The sequence below is a fragment of the Epinephelus lanceolatus genome, chromosome 17, assembly GCF_041903045.1.
Source record: "Epinephelus lanceolatus isolate andai-2023 chromosome 17, ASM4190304v1, whole genome shotgun sequence".
Taxonomy (NCBI): domain Eukaryota; kingdom Metazoa; phylum Chordata; class Actinopteri; order Perciformes; family Serranidae; genus Epinephelus; species Epinephelus lanceolatus.
This window is the reverse complement of record NC_135750.1, coordinates 15,232,569-15,253,871: the sequence shown is the minus strand read 5'-3', so window position 1 is coordinate 15,253,871 and position 21,303 is coordinate 15,232,569. Positions and strand designations below refer to the sequence as shown.

The 21,303-nt window shown below is 41.5% G+C and overlaps 1 protein-coding gene and 1 pseudogene across 3 annotated transcripts in view; one reads left to right on the top strand and one right to left on the bottom strand.

The window, feature by feature from the left end:
• grid1a (glutamate receptor, ionotropic, delta 1a) overlaps positions 1 to 21,303 on the bottom strand; it is a 327,113-nt gene that overhangs the window by 64,873 nt on the left and 240,937 nt on the right. For all 3 annotated transcript variants that reach the window (XM_033613949.2, XM_078160556.1, XM_033613946.2), the window contains exon 5: positions 1,949 to 2,002. In XM_033613949.2, coding sequence (XP_033469840.1) covers positions 1,949 to 2,002 — 54 coding nt within the window. The remainder of the gene's footprint in view (positions 1 to 1,948; positions 2,003 to 21,303) is intronic.
• LOC144458414 (sin3 histone deacetylase corepressor complex component SDS3 pseudogene) lies at positions 8,337 to 8,876 on the top strand (annotated as a pseudogene).

Below are 21,303 nucleotides of genomic sequence, written 5' to 3'. Positions count from 1 at the left end.
AGAGAGGGGGGATGGCATGCAGCAAAGGGCCACAGGCTGGACTCAAACCCAGGCCGCTGCGGCAACAGCCTCGTACATGGGGCGCCTGCTCTACCACTAAGCCACCGACGCCCCGCAAAAAGTGGTTTTGGACTCTATATCTAATGTCCACATTTATCAAGGCTCAAAGTAACAAATATTGAAGTGCAGAGCTGCTTTGAAGTGACAGGCTGTCTGCGAGGTACTGCTACATGGTATGTTCCGAATCGCATACATTTTCTTTTTACTTTTAGTAGATCCTGCAGCTGTCCTTAAAAAGTACGCATTGTTGCATTCAGTATGCACACAATCAGGACATACTACTTCCTCATAATGTTACAAATCTTACGCATATATCCGTTACCATGGAGATAAAACAAAATGCCATTCACTGAGCTCACCAGAGACAGAGATCAACTAGGACAGCTCTAATGTTGTTGATTCTAACATATTATATTCAGAATAGTAAAATTACAGAGGCTATACACTTCTCTGTCATTGTTATTTAATACTTATGCCCTTTTTTAATGGTTTTATTTATGATTACTTACAATTAATATTCCTGTTATTACCAATCGACTGGTCATCAGTCACCTGAATGTGCTGTCATCTATCATTGCGCCTTCTGTCATCTGTTTGCCACTCAGTCGATGTGACATATCGTCCGCTGCGCAGAGGATTGTGGGTCAGAATAGCCAGTAAAGCATGCTGGCCTGCAAACTGCAAAATCCAACCAGCTGTAGCTGAACATCCTGGTATTTTTGGCATACTGCTTTTGACATCCCATGTATTGGCACACTATTTTTTTTTTTTTCCTGGCATACTGTATCGTATGGTAGTACGGCAATTGGAACGCGAGTCAGATCCACCCCTCCAACCTCTCGCCAAAATATGGTCACTTCTGGCTCCAAAAAACCAAGATGGCGATGGCAGAAATGCTGAACTTGAGGGAATGTCAGTCTACACATCAATGGGTGAGGTCACAATAGCTACGTCCATTCTTTGCTGCAGTTTATGGGCAAAGTGTCTGAAGAGCATGAATCTGGGGTTGGCTCTACTTTCACTTTTGCTGGAAAGTGTGTTTACAAAGGATTTTGCATAGTACACCTTTAAAGTCTTAACTGTGCAGTGGCCAATACATGTTCTCAAATTCTGTATGAAGAGTTCATTTACCACACAGAGCTGCAGCATCTGAGTATTGATATATTGCTTATGCAACATGGCTACATGGACTACAAGCAAACATTAATCATGCTCCATGGATTATGGATCAATATGTGTCATGTTTTGGATGTTGAGCACAGGTTTAGATGTTTGTATAAGTGATGAGGTGACATTTCATTAAAATACATTGGCATTGATGTATGTGTTGGACAGAGAGCTCCTATTAGGCACAGCGATGCTAATATTCCAGGTAAATCAACAGGGAGAAACATTTTATCTCATGTCTTTTATCCACTGCTTTTAGCAGCGGCCAGTCCTGTGACTCTCCCCCCTTATCTCCAAATCACTTTGAATCAATGGAAATGCAGTGTGGAGGCACTAAAGCTAAAGACAGAGTCCACTGTTCTGCATTCACAAAGTGCACCTGAATGTTGTGCTGTTACAGCCACTTTAGAAGACCATTTAGGTCAATGTCAGACACACAGAGCACTGTTACAAAAGGAGGGAGTAGGGAGAGACATACTAGCATCACCAGTTAAAGGGAGGCCAATTATACAATATCAAATAAAGGCTCAGTCGCTCAGGCTGCCAAGATAAAATAAAAACAAAAGATGTGCCGCTAATTTAAATGAACAGCAAAGTCTGCAGGTTCTGGTGTGTCTGTGTGTGCCTTGGCAGCATATAAAACCGTGTTGACAGAGGCAAACTGACACTAAGGTCTAAATTCACTCAGGTGCATACAAGTGTGTTTGTGTTTTGGCCTCACCTCATTGGCATAGACCCAGTGACTGTCCTTGGATGCCAGGTTGGTTTCCACAGCCTGCAGTGATAAATAAAAAGAAAAAAGAGAGGACAGACAAAGAGGGAAGGGCATATTAAGAACCTTGTGTGCAATTCATTGAGAAATTACAACAGTCAAACGAATCTCTAGAGCACAATTTGTAAGTCAAGACATCCTGGATCACGGAGAGGGTGCCGGTCAGGGGAGGAAAACATCATGCCGAATATTTTTTAAAGTGGACGTGGGAATAAAGGCTAGAGTACAGATGTACATATTATACCGCCTGCTCAGGGACTTTATTAGCCGTGCTCATTTCAGAGATTTTGACAAGTGACAGAGAAAATGTGAAGCCCATAGAAATTGGCGCCAGTGTGGGATATAAATCTGTAACCTGTCAGATTCTGTGGCACAAAAGAGTCAACTCAGAGGAAAAAAAGAAAAAGAAAAACACAAATCACTGCTACTGACAGGTAAGGCGTGTAGTGAGGTGTTAAGGCTCACACACACAGCTATTTACGACTGGCCAACACTTTCTGCAATCGCAGCTCTCAAAATTTGTTACCATATCTAAATGAAACAGGGTCAGCATTTTTTTTGTGTTTATTTTGGCACCGTACTACCTTCCCGAGAGGACAGGGTGTGTAGTGAGAGTGCACAGCTTTTCTTTACAGTTTAACTGATTTAATTTTAAGAGGTCAAAACTCCAGCAATACGTTTGGTATGAAGAACAACTTGATTGTCAGACCAACATGTCCTGGCTTGTGGCCTTCATCAAGGTCATGCATTGATATCTGACAAGACCTCTTAAAATTCAATCAGGTACACTGTATAGAAAAGCCATGCACTCTCACAACACTTTTAACCCCCTCACACTTTTTCCCTTCTCCGTGTACCTTGGAGGCAGGTGAAGTTGTGCCAGAAATCCCTGCCTTGCTTTTACAATTTGAATTTTACTGATGTTAAGTGGTGGAAAGGTTACAGAGACATATTATGGCTACTTTGTTTCTGTTTCAGTCCAACACTGAATAGAATTATTTAATACAAAGAGACACCTTGCGTAACACTCTCTGCCCTCCACTCTGCTGTCACAACAATACTTTCCCTATCTGAAGTCTTCGTCAGGCGACAGTGTAAACCAAGTTACACGTGTACACAACAAATAAATCTGCTTTTCCAGGAGAAAATCAGGTTTCCCTAAACCAATTACAGAAACCATGTATCTCTTCTACGTGACGTTTCGAAAACAGGTTAGGGCAGGACTGTAATCCGTTTACTGAGGTGCATGTAAATGCACTGAGTGACCAGAAACTTCTCAGCGCGCGTGAAAATAACCCCCCCGTGGAATTACAATAAACGGTTCATCTCATTATGAAGTCCATACACCTGTCATGAGACTGCACACATTTGACATCTGTCATGCTTAACGTCTCAATGCATGCCCTCTCCTGTAAATTGCTATCATTAGTGTCTAAATGAATCCCTTTCACACAAAGCAATGAAGACTGATGTTTCAACACATGACCTGCGGAAATGTGCTGCATTTTTACTCAACAACACCGTGCTCATCAATAATAGGTGGTGCAGAGCACCGAAAGCTGCCAATCGATCTTCTAACCTTGGAAGAGTCATGATTTGATTTTAATGCTCCTCTCATTCCCAGATTGAGCTCATCAAACTGCAAGAGAACCACACCAGTGCAAGAGCAATATTTACCGCCACGGCTGAAATGCCACGTCTCATGCTTAAAATTAAAGACTGCGGCTATATGCCTCCATAAATTGCTGTGAAATTCAAATGTATAGGCTGACATTATCAGTGGGTGCTTTAATATATCAGACAGATGCTGGAGATTAAGTAGTTGAAGAGCAACAACATGTGTCATGGAAACTACCCTTTAGTCCTCATCAAAGACAGTTTATAAATGCTTCTAATCTGTTTAAAGGTGTGGTTTTGTATTTAACAACAGCATTTCTGATCAACATTTACTGTTGAAAAAGGGCTGGGGCCATGGTTCTCTGTTGGAAACTGGTGGATTGCCCCCTCCAGTTCGGGAGAGAATTACCGCCTCAAGCGAGGGAGTTCAAGTATCTTGGGGTCTTGTTTACGAGTGAGGGTAGAATGGAGCATGAGATGGATTGGCGGTTTGGTGCAGCATCTGCAATGATGCAGGCACTGTGCAGGACCATCTTGGTGAAGAGGGAGCTGAGCCGGAAGGCGAAGCTTTCTAATTAACTCGTCCATCTACGTCCCAATCCTCACCTATGGTCATGAGCTTGAAAGAATGAGATCGCAGATACAAGCGTCCGAAAAGAGTCTCCTCTGAATGGTAGCTGGGCTCAGCCTTAGAGATAGTGTAAGGAGTTTGGACATCCGGAAGGAGCTCGGAGTAGAGCTGCTGCTCCTTCGCATCAAATGGGGCCAGTTAAGGTGGTTCAGGGATCTGATCAGGATGCCTCCTGGGCACCTCCTGTTAGAGGTGTTCTAGGCACGTCCCACTGGTGGGAGGCCCCAGGCCAGACCCAGAACACTCTGGAAGGATTATGTATCTCATCTGGCCTGGAATGCCTTGGGGAGGAGCTGGAAAGCTTTGTTGGGGCAAGGGACGTCTGGAGTGCTTTGCTTGGTTTCCTGCCCCCACAACCCGGCCTGGATAGTCGGATGAAAATGGATGGATGGATGGACAAACATAAAAGGGTACCAAAAGATATTGTTGGGTACCAATACCAAATCCCAGGTACCAGCACTGGTATTAGTACAAGTGTGAATGGTACCCAACCCTACAGTCAGATCAGTACAATAGTTAAAGTGCCACATTTTAAATGTATCCATAAAGAGACAACTCAGTACAGCACTTTTCCTTTACAACTACAGCTACATGGGCCTGAGAAGCTGATCATGCTGTGCTTCCATCAAGAACCAGCCCATTAGTTCTGAACATTTACAATGTTGGTGCTATTGTCAGTATTATTGTTTATGTGAAACAGGCATTTATCATGCTGCAAGTGACAGTTCAAATGTGATAAAGGCAAAGAAGAAAGTAAATATTTCACTACTGTGTCGCGAAACCTTAAGGCACAACATAACACTGGAGGGCCTGTGTATGTGTGTATGTGACTGTGTCTATTTGTTTTCAGGGGTGGAACAAAGCAAGAGTCTGAGAAAAATAAGGTCTACAGTACTCAAGGTAGAGCCATGGGGAGCACTTCAGGCAAAAGGTGAAGGAAAAGAAAGAGCAGAGACAGATAGATGAAAGGGAGCTGTTTGGGGGGGGGGGGGGGGGGTGGTTCATGTGAGAGTGTTTTGGAAATAAACTCACAACAGTGTTATTTTAGAATATCTTGATAAATAAACTTAAATGGAAACATTAAGTTTATTTATCAAGATATTCTAAAATAACACTGTTGTGATTTCCAGCAGTTAATGCAGTGTGTAAAAAAATAACATCCTTTTCCAGATTGTGCAACGCTGATTTTTCACATGGATAATTACATTAGCATTTAAAACATCCCTGAATAATACAATAGCACTGTTTGCTTTGACAAGAGACATAACTTGACACATTCTTTCATCAGCAAAACACCATAAACCTTTAGATTAAAAGCATAAGATCAGTAAGGGGTTCCTCTAATCTGTCTGATGGTAACATATCAGCAAAATCCTTTCATGTGTGAGTAATCCATTCATTTAAATTATGATAATGTCTCTCTGGTCCTGAAAAAAAAAATCTGACAATGAGAACAATTGTCTGCCTTGAAGAATAACCTTGACATTCAAGAGGGACGACAGCTCCTTAAACTGCATTCATTGTTCCAGACAGACTCTGTCAGATGCCATAATGGTTGAAAACAAGTCAAGTAGCGTAGTGTGGGTTAGTCAATGTGTACCAGCTGGGATGCAGTGTTTGTTGAAGCCCTGGGCCACCACTTGAGACGTTCAGCCTCAGTTCACAGCATAACCGAACACTTGACAACTCTAAAAATAAAGCCTTGTTGAGCTAAATGATGTTTGTGTGGATGTGACAAATGCATAATTGTACTGACATACTGATGTGTTTGAGAGCTGCTATATCTGACTGAAAGCTGTGCTGAATTTGTAGCTCATCATCACCATGTCAGTCATCGTTAGTCATCTTTGTCATTTTCTCCAACATCAATCTAAAAAAAAAGAGGTGAGAACAGCTACCGTTTTGAACTCATTGATATATGCTGCATATAACCGCACACTAAATTGAGACTTAACATTCATGGCTTGTCTTGTTTCAACACTAATAGTGAGTGGCCCTGGTTCAGATTTATTCATACAAAATGAGAAATAAGATTTTAATTGAAAAGCGCCTGGATGCTGAGATCACAAAACATGCTGTGCTTACAGCACTTCAGGGACTTTGCTCATTAGGATTCAAAACTTGCAGCTCCTAAATACAAAAGCCCCTTATGTCTCAGTACAATTCCTACATTATTTTGCCTAATCAGCCCTTTCCTAATCGTACGTAGCCTCTATTTCACTTGAACTAAGCAAGGGTTTTCTCCTTTGCTTAAAATTTATCACACCAAAGCCTAAAAATCCATTTGAGACCTTTAAATGTTATCGACATCCAGGCAGAGTAATTTCGGCTTTGTGTGTTTTCTTTTCTTTCCATTCACTTCAGGAGATGATGTAACAGTGTAACTCTGGAGAGCAATGTGGTTTTGGAGAAGGAGGCACAGACAAGAGCCTGGAGTGACATCTGAGGAATATTCTATACTGTTGATACAGCCAAAGCCTGGCGACAGTAAGATCTCTAATCAGAGAGGCAAAGCACCCCAGGCATGTTCTTATACAGTAGCGATGCCACAAAGGCAGCCACAGAATGCCAACTCCAATTTAAAACCGTGACAGCCGAGGAGGGATTGAGAGGAATTGCGGTTAGGAGGATGTGAAAATAGGTGGGGGGAGGATGTATCTGCTGCATGTGAAAACATAAGAGCACTCAGTGTGAACTCAGTCAATACAATTATTTGTTACAGAACAAAACCATGTTTAAAATGTCTGAAAACAAAGTCAGATTGGATTGTACACTTGTGTTTATTAGGCACACCTAGCTAAAGGTGGGCAACGTCCATTCCGACATCCCACCACTCCGACATGGGCCTCTAATTGTCTAAATGGCAACACTTAATTTTCCATCAAATGTCCCATCATTCCGACAATTTTTTTCTCCTATGGTAGGAATGACGGAATTTCTTTTTTTTTTTTTTTAAACATCCTGCCTTTCCGACAATTCCTTTAATGGCCTATTTTTTTACCCAAAAGATTTTGCACTAATGATATGAAGTTAGTTCTACTTCTAAGGTGTATGTCATTGTCCACTTCAGCACTGAGCTGAGGACAGCGACACAAGGGAGCCACACCAGTGCACCGGCGTCGCTGTCCTCAATGCCGCAGAAAAGCGCTGAAACGGACATAAAGGGGAACCCGTTTTTTGCTTATTTTAACTGGCCCATCCAGTTTTCTGGAGGCCCACCCACAATCAAAATCCTGGCGCCGCTACTGCCGTGGATGTTTATACATTTGGAAATCTGTGTGGATAGTGGCAGTGTGAAAGATCCATGCGTAATGATTGCGAGCATGGACAACAGACGTCTTGTCTGTGGATTTCGCCGACCAAAATGTCATGTAGAAATTTTTTTTACATGTAAGGGGAGCTGAACATACAGCTTTCATCCACAAACCAACGTGGGAAAGCCCCAAGACGCGTGTGCCAGACGCACAGAGGCATGCGTAAAACACCAATTTTGACCACTTATGCTGTTTAGTTGCTTTTTTAGTTAACTTTCGTTTCTTTTGGATTTTTGTGCGTATTATAGAGCCGTTTTGGTCCATGTTTGTAAACTTTTTTTTCCTGGATAAAATTTTCTAAAGTTGCAACAAGCGGCGTCGGAGTGTGTGATTGAAAACCACCACGTCCTGCTTCCCGTTCAAGGCATCTCCTCCGTCGGATGCCGAGACTTTGTGTTTATTAATTAAGCTTTCATTGACTGTATCACATCTGTACACATGTCTTAAAACATGAAAAATGCATGAACAGAAAGAAGGGAGTCGCCTGTTGAGTAACGCACATGTCCTTATATGGAAAGCCTTGTCGGAATGGTGGGACGTTTGCATGTCGGAATAGGGGTATGTCGGAATGACATTATGTCAGAACAGTGTTATGTCGGAATGGTGGGATGTCGGAATGACAGCATGTAACCCTAGCTAAAACTTATTAAACAATCCTGCAATGAATCCTACCTTCAAGAAGGTTGTAATGTTCAGTTCTTGTTGAAACTGTTTTAGAGAAGTACTGATTCAACTTTCAGGTAATTTTACATAATTTAGTCTCTGAAGTGGGCACATGGCTGTGACGTTGCTATCACTTATGGTGGATGATTAAAATAATGAAGAAGAATTCAATAGCATGCACAACGACGATGACCGGAGTGTCAGGGGAAGAGACTCGGAGGAAGACATGGATGATACCAGTGAAATAGACTTTGCCAAGCACGACTAGGATGACTATGTTGAAATAAAAGAGCAGATGTACCAAGACAAACTGGCCTCCCTGAACAGACAGTTGCAGCAATTACAAGAAGGTACACTGCAGGAGTATCAGAAAAGGATGAAGAAGTTGGACCAGCAGTACAAAGAGAGACTCCGAAAAGCAGATCTGTTTCTCCAGCTTGAGACACAGCAGGTGGAGAGGAACCTCATCAAGGCGAGGAAGGCAGCGATAAAGGATGTTGACGATAAAAAGGTTGAACTGATGGAAAATCTAATTGCAGAGCTGGAGGAGAAGATGATGATCCAGAACAACAAATTAACAATGGAGCTGTTTCTACCATTTTTTTACCCCGTTAAAGGGTTTTTTGGGGGAGTTTTTCCTTATCCGCTCTGAGGGTCCTAAGGACAGAGCGATGTCGTATGCTGTAAAGCTCTCTGAGGCAAATTGTGATTTGTGATATTGGGCTTTATAAATAAAACTGAATTGAATTTAAAGCTGACAGGTGACTCGATAGAAATAAAACCTATCATGACTTGGAAGCTAAGGAGACGGCCCAACGATCTGGTCCCAATACCAGACAAATGGAGAGACCTGTGATGCTATTCAACTGTAGTGGATAACACTGACAGGTGTCTATCATTTTGCCAACCCCATTTATATGAGTGACGGTAGGCTAAGTAACAGATAATTAAACGTCAGTGAGACTAAAAGTTAAGGTTAATTGTATTTGGATGTCTAGTTGATTGTGATTATTAGCTCGCTGCTAATACGAGCTACACAAGCTTTACGTCACAGCAACCACTGAAGGTATTCCAACTGTGCCGTTTTCAATTGTGGTGGACATCAAATTTAGGATTAGTCTACAGTTGCACCAATAACAACAACAACAAAAAGAAGAATAATATGCTGTGCTTATAGACACACACGCTCATATATGAACATTAAATATAACAACTTTTCATTTGCTTACATCCATAGGTGCCATTTACACTGGGGATGCTGGTGACATGTCCAAACCACTTTTTGAAACGGTCAATTTTGCCCCCTTCACTTTTTAAAAGCATAATTTGTTAAAGGGGAACTAATGTTTTTTTCAACCTGGGCCCTATTTTCCAATCTACTTTTGTCTAAATGAGTGATAGGATGTTCAATATTTGACATTCCTCCAGTACGAAGCTCGGGCTGACCTGCCTGCAGCCCGTGAGTGCGTGCTATATTAAATAACAGGGCACTCAGACAGCGTCAAACAACGTCAAAATACGTCCTCTAAAAGTGCATTTTTTTCACACAGATAGGCTCGGATTGTTTGTATAATTATCCGACAACATAACGGAAAGGAGAAATGAACGTCTGTGTTTACCTTTAGCTGGATTCGGACATGTTCCTCTGCCTGTTGCTGCTCCCTCTCTCTCCTCGTCCGCTCTTCAATTTCAATGAGCTCTGAGTCTGTGTATGTCCGTGTACTCCGTGTTCAAATAAATTCAGGTGGTCATCAAATTCAAATGGCTCATCCAGATCCAGTTGGTCAAAATTGGGTAGAAAATTCAGCCATGACTACTCCAAACAGAGTACCTCCTCATGTTTGTAAGGTCAGTCCAGCGGTCACTTCCTGCAACAACTCAAATCTTGTGAGACAGAGGAGAGAGAGGGAGCAGCAACAGGCAGAGGAACATGTCCGAATCCAGCTAAAGGTAAACACAGACGTTCATTTCTCCTTTCCGTTATGTTGTCAGATAATTATACTAACAATCAGAGCCTATCTGTGTAAAAAAAATGCACTTTTAGTGGACGTATTTTGACGTTGTTTGACGCTGTCTGAGTGCCCTATTATTTAATATAGCGCGCACTCACGGGCTGCAGGCAGGTCAGCCCTAGCTTCGTACTGGAGAAATGTCAAATACTGAACATCCTATCACTCATTTAGACAAAAATAGATCGGAAAATAGGGCCCAGGTTGAAAAAAACATTAGTTCCCCTTTAAAAATGTTCTGACAGAAAGCTAGCACCGAGTTATGTTAATTAACATACACTGCCTGGCCAAAAAAAAAGTCACCACCAAAAAAAAAGTCATACACTCTAATATTTCGTTGGACTGCTTTTAGCTTTGATTACGGCACGCATTCGCTGTGGCATTGTTTCGATAAGCTTCTGCAATGTCACAAAATTTATTTCCATCCAGTGTTGCATTAATTTTTCACCAAGATCTTGCATTGATGATGGTAGAGTCTGACCGCTGCGCAAAGCCTTCTCCAGCACATCCCAAAGATTCTCAATGGGGTTAAGGTCTGGACTCTGTGGTGGCCAATCCATGTGTGAAAATGATGTCTCATGCTCCCTGAACCAGTCTTTCACAATTTGAGCCCGATGAATCCTGGCATTGTCATCTTGGAATATGCCCGTGCCATCAGGGAAGAAAAAATCCATTGATGGACTAACCTGGTCATTCAGTATATTCAGGTAGTCAGCTGACCTCATTCTTTGAGCACATACTGTTGCTGAACCTAGACCTGACCAACTGCAGCAACCCCAGATCATAACACTGCCCCCACAGGCTTGTACAGTAGGCACTAGGCATGATGGGTGCATCACTTCATCTGCCTCTCTTCTTACCCTGATGCGCCCATCACTCTGGAACAGGGTAAATCTGGACCAGACCACATGACCTTCTTCCATTGCTCCAGAGTCCAATCTTTATGCTCCCTAGCAAATTGAAGCCTTTTTTTCCAGTTAGCCTCACTGATTAGTGGTTTTCTTAAGGCTACACAGCTGTTCAGTCCCAATCCCTTGAGTTCCTTTCGCATTGTGCGTGTGGAAATGCTCTTACTTTCACTATTAAACATAGCCCTGAGTTCTACTGTTGTTTTTCTTCGATTTGATCTCACCAAACGTTTAAGTGATCGCCGATCACGATCATTGAGGATTTTTTTCCGGCCACATTTCTTCCTCGAAGACGATGGGTCCCCACTATCCTTCCAGTTTTTAATAATGCGTTGGACAGTTCTTAACCCAATTTTAGTAGTTTCTGCAATCTCCTTAGATGTTTTCTCTGCTTGATGCATGCCAATGATTTGACCCTTCTCAAACAGACTAACATCTTTTCCACGACCACGGGATGTGTCTTTCGATATGGTTGTTTAGGAAATGAGAAGCAACTCATTGCACCAGTTGGGGTTAAATGACTTGTTGCCAGCTGAAAGATAATCGCCCATGCAGTAATTATCCAATAGGAGGCTCGTACCTATTTGCTTAGTTAAATCCAGGTGGCGACTTTTTTTTTGGCCAGGCAGTGTATGAGAACAGTTTGCGAAAGGTTTTCTTTGCACTGTAGGAAAACATACAATGCAATGTAAATATAGAAGAAACAAATGTCCATTGACCAAAAAACAAAGTGCTCCAAGCTTATAAAATCATCAGTCAGCATCAATCAGTAACTTTCATAAATTAATGACACAGATTCTTCTTGTTCAAGTTTCCATTTTCTCCCTCTGAACATGACACATACACATAAAGGGGTTTATAAATTAATTAAAATGTATTTATGTTTAAATTAAAGAGAGACATTTAAAGAGATTACTTTCCCAAACAAAAGAGGATGGAAGAGTAATCCCTATACTGTATGTGTGTGTTGACTCAGCAGGGGTAAAATTAAATGAGTAAAGTTGATGTGCAGGAGAATACCTGAGAGCCTTACTGCATTATATTCCATTATGTTTTTATATTCTTAGTGTTTTACTTCACATGAATAAAGACATTTCTACCAAACACTGGTGCATAAAATTCACCACAATGAAGGAAATATAGTGTTTGATGTTTAAAAGTTTCTGGGGGAGAACACCCAACCCCCCGCTGTCTCCACAGATGTTGAAAAGAAACCCAAGGAAGCAGCCCGGCTATGCCCTTTGGGTGCAGTGCTTTTCCCCAGTCCTCCATAATTACCTACTTGGACCTAATACTGATGCCCCCATTGCATAAAACCGTATATGTTGAGGACTGTTTAAAAGGTGTTTTTTATGCCACCCTGTCTCCACCCGTATTCAACACCAAGTGACGCCCTGGCTCACATCACAACATACAGATCTTGCAAGTGAAGCAAATCCCCACCCTGCAGCTTACAGTTTAGATAATGATCTAAATTCAATGTGTCTTCAAAACAAGTGTCTGCAGTATCACCGTGTGGAAAGAACAAGCACCCCTTTCCTCCCAGCTGGAAAAAAATAAACTAATTTCTTTGTTCGTGCATGCATTTGCTGTTCACTGAGTGATACTTGATACTGTTAGACTGCACAAAAAGGATGTTTTGATTACCTCAACAAAGATACGCAAGATTTGCTCGATGCATCATTAGTTTCACTCTATCAATCTTAATCAATGTATCTATCTCAATCTGTGCATGTGTCACTCTGCCTACCTCCCTGGCTATGTGAATCTATATCTGCCAATCTACACTAAATCTGTGTACCAAAGGTGTAAAGATAAATCAATCTCCTCAATCGCACACCTGTTTCAGGATATTCCCAACACTAAAAAAAATGTCAGACTATCATGTTCAGCCATGCCTGAGCTCTTCAAACACATCCAGGAGCAGTCAACGAGAGGAAAGTATTAGCAGTAATGGTAATTCTAACTGACCTCAACTCCTCCTGGTTCTTGCTGCCAAACAGCATTATTGAAAATACTAAATTCAGAGGGATGCCACTGACCCAGGAACTGAGGTAAACAATGCTCAGTCTGCAGCATTTAAGAACTGAAACTGAACTGGCTAAAGAGTTATCCGGTGTCAGTGTCTGTGTTTAAGTGTGCTTGAAGATCCTGGGGCATTTTTGAAGCAGTATATGAGAAAAACAATTAAGGATATAATTCAGTAATTTTAGTCACATATTTAGCATTTGTTAAAGTAAACAAATACCAAAACCTTGTGGCTGAATCGACTTGGTTTTGAATCACAGTGAACTGCATCATTACAAATTCATCTGTATCATATTTGGGTCGGCAATTAGAGTATCTGACTGCAGCTTGCTTATCAAGATACATACTGAATTGCTTTAAGGGTATAGATACAAACCCCTAATGTCTACAGGCCCATAACGAGCCAACAATCATCTGTTGATCAATGTCGGGCCATCAGTGAGTTTCTAGCTAGTTTCTGTGCTGTGTCTTGCACCGTTGGTCCACGTCGGCCAATTCAACGTGGTGAATCAGTGTCAGAGATAGCAGAGCCCATCGGTGACTTAAATTACTCTGATTGGCAGCTAAGCTCTGAGTACATGAAGAAAAAAGGAAGTGAGGAACGTAAACAAAAGACTAAAGTCAAGAGCGCAAGAGACCGAAACAAACTTGTTATTATAGGTAAGATTATTACTTTTAGCCATTGAGCTCTTTAGCGGAAACAGTCCATAATGATTTGTTGAATTGTTCATTAGCGCAGCGTAAATATAATTTGATCTTTCAACATGAGGTTGTGTTGTAAATGTGCCAACTGGCTAACTAGCATATTGAATCCATTCTGTTGGTTGTCCTGTTTCCCTTTTTGAATGACAAATACAGACTAATCCACCTGCTGGAATGGGGAGTTATTTCCTCTCAGGCAAGCTCAGACCCGACATGCTAGTTGGGCATTGGTTGCAATTTTTGCAGTGGGTTCAGTTGCACCTTTTTGGCCAAGACAAGGGCAACCTGAGGTGATGCAACAGTCGGCCTTTGCCACCACTTGTTCTGTGTTCTTGGTTTGGTGTGTCTGGGCCTTATCTGTCCATCCATTGTATATAGTATTGTGAGTACACTGAAGCCTGATTGTTACATGCTCTTGTCACTGAAAGCTCTCAGAATAGCTTTGTTAACCTTCCTCCTCTCCCAAAACACTCTCCTCAAACACTTGCACAGTGCGAGTTCAGTGAAAAAAATTTGAGGCCATGCAACACAGTTTTAAGGTCAGCTCTGGGCGCATAGCAACCAAAGGCCCGTGTTTGTTTTAAGTGGGGGCATTTCAGAGAGGCTTAGTATTTGGCCATAATTTGAAGAAGGTGGACAGTGAAAAGGTTTCGGAAGCTGTCACTTTTTAACACGTTCTTTTCAGTGTAAGGATGTCACAAAGAAGCCAGAGAGGAGTAATGAGGTCTGTCATAAAAGATTCACAATAATCCCTCCGAACCCTGCTTTGCCACCGTTGCTGTGGAAACACACCTTCAGACCACTTAATCTGCTCTATCGACACAGCATTGAACACAAATGTGCCAACTGCCCTCAGTGCACTTTCAGACTGGCACAGACATACAAATGGGGATATCTATTACACAAGTACATGTAAATATGTGTATCAAATCATGATTGATGCTCAAAAGACACAGCAACTGATTAAGCGAAGAGATGAGTCAGGTGGGATACATCTCTGTAGTCCTTGGTGATAGTCCAACACCTGATCAAATCTCCTCTGACCTTCCATCGTCAGTATTCAACGCCAGGTGGCCCTCCCAAGAAGATGGCACACGTGTGTCACATTAAAAACAAATCACGACTCCCATCTGCCATGGCACTGAGGCTGCTAGCTTCTCTCTGCATGTAGTTAGCTTCCCACAGGCTTAGGCTATAGCCATGAGTGGAATAGCAAATGTCCCCACTAGGAGACTCACCAGTTGGCACATTAGCCCTTGTTATATGAACTAAATTAGAAGAACCTTAGCACCAGACCCAAGACTGTGATAAAGTGCAATATTTAACTATCAGTACAATTTAGAAATCACAGTTTTGTGAAACTTTGTGTGCTATCATCTATACATTTATTCAATAAGCACAGATGGCTATCATGTGAATGAAGAAAGGCTGGGGAACGAGCATCAACATCACATGAGCACATTTTGTCCCTGTCTCAGTATCATGAACCACTCCTCTATATCTTTTGGTATCTTCAGTAAAAGTATGTGGTGGCTACTCTTTAACTGTTCCTGTGATATATTCCCTGCGTGGACTGCTGCACATTTTGTGAGCTGTAATGTTGTGAGGGGTATTTCCGAGAGTCACTAACAGGATTAAAACTAGGTGTGACATTTTATGAATACCATAGCAGGCTTAAGAGCCTCCTGAGTGCAGGCATTCAGTAAGGCGTAAGAACCTTCGGGGCGAGGGTTTTGGAACAGTTGCTATTTTTCAAACACTGCAGTGGACATGGCCTTAGCATGGATTTAACCCACCTCCAACAAGTATTTTGAGAAAGTGTTGTAATGACACGGTATGTGTATATATATATATATATAAAAACATGAACTACAACCAGTCATAGCCTCCTGAATGAAAATGCTTTTTCTGTTACCAAGTCTGTTAAACATTTATAAAAAGCTTCTTTGTCTTCATTTCATTAGCCTTGCTGTGATTGCTTAAATCATTTATTCTCTTTGCATAACACAGCTGAAATAATTCCTATTCTTGAAAGCAACCGTCACAACAGCATTCATTAACACTACAGTAACATTACATCAGATTTTTAAAGACCTTGCTCATCACTAATCATTCTGTTGTCATAGAAAATACGAAGAGAATTTGCTTAGCTGAAATGTAAATGCTATGTTTGGTGCCAAGCCACCTATACAGCTATTCTGGTTGATGGATAAGGGTTTAGTCCATAGTTATACTCCTCTGTAGACAAGAATCTGAAGCCCTCATCAGATATTTTTAGCCATGCTGCCACATGAAGCTGCACCCTTTGACAGCCCAGACAAATACTGTAATATATTTTAAGAAAGAAAGCGTGACATTGTGACATTGTGAGCAAGCTTTAAACAAAATGAGTTTGTAGGGGAATTCAAACTTAGTTAGCATTTTAACAAGACACCAAAGAACACTTCAACAGTACAACTTAGCAGAAGATGAATTACTTTGCATTTCTGCAGGGTGCCCTTGGGGAAGCACTGAGCATAAACCAAACCCCTGCACCTGGGGGAAATTTATGTTGTGGATCTTTGATGATATTTGCAATTGAATTTTTATTGCACAGCTGATGAATGTAATAAACCAGGATAATTAACAGAGACGAAACTGATTACCTCACCAAAAGTTATTTTGTTCATCTGTGACTGCGGTTACAAGGGCAGGCAGATATATACAGTCAGTGTACTGTAAAAAGCAACACACTGTACGACACAGGCTCACTTTGTATTTACACCATTGCAAATGTACCGTTGTATATTAACAATCAGATTTTAACACAGTGTAAAGGGAGAGGACAATATTACACAGAACATTAATGTTCCAGAGAACAAGCACAGTGATTGTGTGCTGCAGGAGAACTTTATTTTTGGAAACATGCAAATGTCATTGAGATCTTACCCGCACTCTAACCAACGACACTTACATACAGTCTTTTTTTAAAGTAAACGTAGAAGGCAGGTACAAAACTTAATATTCAGGTTTACTTTCTTAGTTTTAGGCAACGAAAGCACGTAGTTAGGTTTAGGAAACAACATTATGTTTGGCTTAAAATAAAAAAGTAGGTCACAGGTCCATTCTGAATGGACCACAAGTGTGACTCACAAATGTGTCACGATTTTAAAAAACACACTTCATTTTTAAGTACAGTAAATTTACGGCACAGAACTTTTATGGTTAAGTGCTGTTTCCTGTGGTAGAGTGAGTGAATAATGGACAGCTACTCAACAGATACAGTAAACTAGCGCCACGACATGACCAAAAGCATGTATGACATTGAATATATTACATTGTGTGGACCTTGGACTAATGACTAAGGATACGTCTGGAACCCGTGGCTGGACCAGTTGTGCAGCACTGTACTAGCTCACTACATTGTTATTTCAATGACTCAGTAGACTCTGGTTTCACACAGGAAACAAAACGTGTTCTCCTGGGGGAAAGTCTGACCGTCCACCTCCCATCCTGACGACCCCATGCTCACATTCTCACTCTTCATACTACAGCGGTTGCTTGGAGCATCAAAAATGCCCAGTGCTTCTGATATCAGTGCTAAAGGGTGCCTTGGTGCGTCGGTACCTGATGCCAAAGGCAACTGACCAGGCATCGGTATTCGATGAGCTAGTAGTGGGACCACATTGTTTCCTGACCTCCCTAAGAACTTTTTTGTTTGGTTTAATTTTTCAAAACATTTCCACGGGGTTGAAGCAGATCTTTGATGTTTTTTGGGCTTATTAGTCAAGACTGATCAAAGCTGAAGAGTGAGACAAAACCAGTTTAAAGGACATGTTGGCAGACAACCTGGATCAAGGACACCTGGGTGAGACCTGTGAGTTGCAACAATCAAAATGGAGTTGACAAGTAAAACCCTATAAACATTAAAATCCGTAGCTCATGGGACTGGGTCCAAGCAAAGACAATAGATAAGCAAAAGAATGCTATTTAAATGCAGCTGAATAATGCAAGCCACCATTATCTAACATTAGTGGAGTGATTTAAGGTGAGTGAAATACAATGATTGTTTTTCCATAAAAGCACTTCGTGCCATTCCAAGGCCATTAGCTTCGAGTAATGGATCACAGAACTTTCCTTTCACACTGAACTTCACACCCGAAAAACACATCTTAAGAGAGAGGTAAGTGATTTTTATTTGGAAACATATAAATAATTAAGCTGTCCCTTTAGTCAATGTTGCATTCAGGGCAAGATAGGTAGCTTCTTACAAACAGAAATCTCTCCACTCTTTTACTCAAACTTTGTGAAACAGTTTTGTGTGTGGGTCTTGAGTAAACAAGAGAGAGTGACACTTTTATCTGTTTTGCTCTGCATAGAAGATATCACAGCGGGAAGCTGAGACCTAATTGCTCCTTTCTGTACATCTAAAAATAGCTTGCTTTGAGTACATGCTAAGACGGTTGCGCAAGGGTCCCTGCAGAGCATTACAGTAAAGTTACAGAGCCCTCTCGCTAAGGACAGCTAAAATCATTACAATGCAGTGTCCTAACTTCACACCTGTGTCACTGTCCTTGAATGACTCCCGTGGCTCTCGAAGGCTCTCGAGCTTTTTATATGCTTCGGACTTGTTTCTCACATTGCCTGTAAGGAGGCACTGCCCACCAGGTGAGAACACCCAGACACACATTCCGAGACGTCAACAGACACACTGCTGTAATCTCTGCTCGAGGGTACACAATCACACTCCCATACTTCGGAAACTGCCTCAAAGTCACTACTCACAGGCGGCTGTCAAGGAAGGAGAGTGAAAACAACGGTAAGGTGAGAAACTTGAGGTGGAATTTAGAAATGTCAGCTTACTCAGGACTTATTGAAAAGAACAGTCTCAGGCGAGGTCCTACGGCACATCATCCACACTGCTTCATATTTTTTTTTTTTCCTCTCCAGTTTTTCTCCTTTTAATTCAGACTTTGTTTTTATGCATGGTGGTCTGTCCACCTCATTGCAGTGACCTGCCTCAGGGAAGTGGAGCATATGTTATCAAGACGTACTGCAATTTCTTCAAAAGTACAAAGATATGAAATGTTTCTTGAAACAGAAATAAACAAACAGCTTTCCAGTCTAGTCGGTATGAACATATTTAGGATATACAAAACAGTTACAGCATGGATTATTAATATTTCTGGAATAATTAACTTTTACTGTCACTAGTGCTAAAACGTTAAACATATTCTCATGCACTGCCTCTTTGGAGGTCTGATTTAAAACTTCAGTTTAAGAGCATACCTGTGTACTTGTATTATTCACATTGTACAACAAATACTGTTGCATCCAAACAAGGCTTAAATACAGTTTTATAGGTTCTGTGTGTGACATTCACAGCATTAATACAGCATTCATTCATTTTCCGTAACCACTTATCCTGTTAGGGGTCCCAGAGGGGCTGGAGCCTATTCCAGCTGACATTGGGTGAGAGGCGGGGTACACCCTGGACAGGTCACCAGACTATCACTCACATTCACACCTACGGCTAATTTAGAGTCACCAATTAACATGCATGTCTGTGGATTGTGGGAGGACATTGCAGAAACCCCACAGGAAAAACATGCAAACTCTGCACTGAAGGGCTCCCCCAACCCTCTTGCTGTGAGACGACAATGCTAAGCACTGCACCACCGTGCTGCCCTCCAGCAGCTACCCTTTATTTGCTATGTAAAGCCATAGTGGAGTAATGGCATTCTGACAGGGAACTAAAGTCAGTTTCTTTTTAATTCAACACTTGCTGATTCTGCTTCAAAAACAAACGCCCTCTGATAGAGTTTCTATGGACAGACTCCCTTCATTTGTTAACACAAGGCTCCTTATTGTGAAATATTTGCAGAACCATGTTGTTGATAATGTTGTGGCTTGCACAGCTCCATAAATGAGTGGAGTATCAGCTTTCAATCATGGGAATACTGCAGTTACAGTAGCATGCAGCTCTGCAGCAACAGCACTGTTAGTGTCAACACTAACTGTGAGCCACAATAGCTAAGTGAGGTTGCTGTTAGGCACTGCTCATGCAGGCAGTGAGTTCCAGGCATTAGAGCATATATATATCCTACTGGCTAGTTTATCACTGCGGCTTTGCACTGCGCTTACACGATGGTTACCACTGATATTGGGATGGCGTCATTGTAACAGCGTAGCACCCAACCTCTGCTCCCCCCTGGCTAAAACCGTTAACACTGCCAGCACTGCTGCTGTTGTTTAGCACTGTTAACTGAGTTAGCACCATAAGCTGCTAGCCACCGGCTCAGCCACCTCTACGTTAAGAACCTTGTTCAGACAACTCATACTCACTGAATATTGCATAGAGTCCATGTAGGTTAGTTTTCAGATTTAACCAGGTTTAAATACAGTTTGCATGGCTAAAGAGAAAACAGAACACACCTTTTATTTTGGCTCTAATCATTAGAGATCTCCTAACAACATGCATGCATATTCATGGTCTGTGTCTAAGAGATGACAATTAAGGTACACATGAAAGGTACTGTTAAAGAAACATGTTATTATTCCCTGCTGCAAAACATAACTATGACAGACACAGCCGTTAATAGGCACTGAATATAACGAGGTTCAACTCAGCTGAATGTAGGTTTGTTTGTAATGAATCCAATAATAGAGACTGTGCAGTATGTATGCTTGCATGAATGTACATAATGTATATGGTAGGATATAAATATGTATACAGCTTGAATGTAGATGTAATCATGCAGTATTTATGGTGATGTTTTTTGTGCATAGTTGAACTTTTCAGAATATTTCAGACCATATTGGGTCTTTTGCATCAACCAAGCATTAATGCTTCATGTTTTGTACATTTCAAGTGAAGTGCATTTCTTTGCTGTAATAGTAGTAATGTCCTAAAGATTAGAATAATGACTGTGTTAGCCCTCTCCTGTTTCGACCCCCCCATTTTTGACTTAGGTAAAATTGCTGCTTTTCTGGAACATCAACATGAAAATAAGACAGGTGGTGACCACCTGTGCCGATATGCACCTTACTGCTGCTGGTGTGTGGAAAAAACCAGGTGTGGCTTCCAATGTGCCAATGTTTTCTGGATTTTAGCGCTCCATCCTTCCTCAATGACCATTCTTGGGGTACCATTAGCGCTCAGTGGCTGGTAATATGAGACTGCAGGTGTGCTGAGAAGCTCCCTGTTGTACTGTAGATGTGTGTGAGTGAGAGGCGAGGAGCTCCTGAAAAAGCCTATTCATGCCCAAACTAACTCTCAGTAAATAAAGGTAAAGAAAATGACTATGTCCACTGAATAAAAGGTGCATCTAAACACTTTGGCTTGTGGCAGTCTTTCTTTCAATGTAAAAGTGTGAGCTCCTGCTGCATCTAATCTAGAGGGGAGTAAACAGGGATGTTCTGAACACAGACTGAGACTAAAATGAAAAGATGG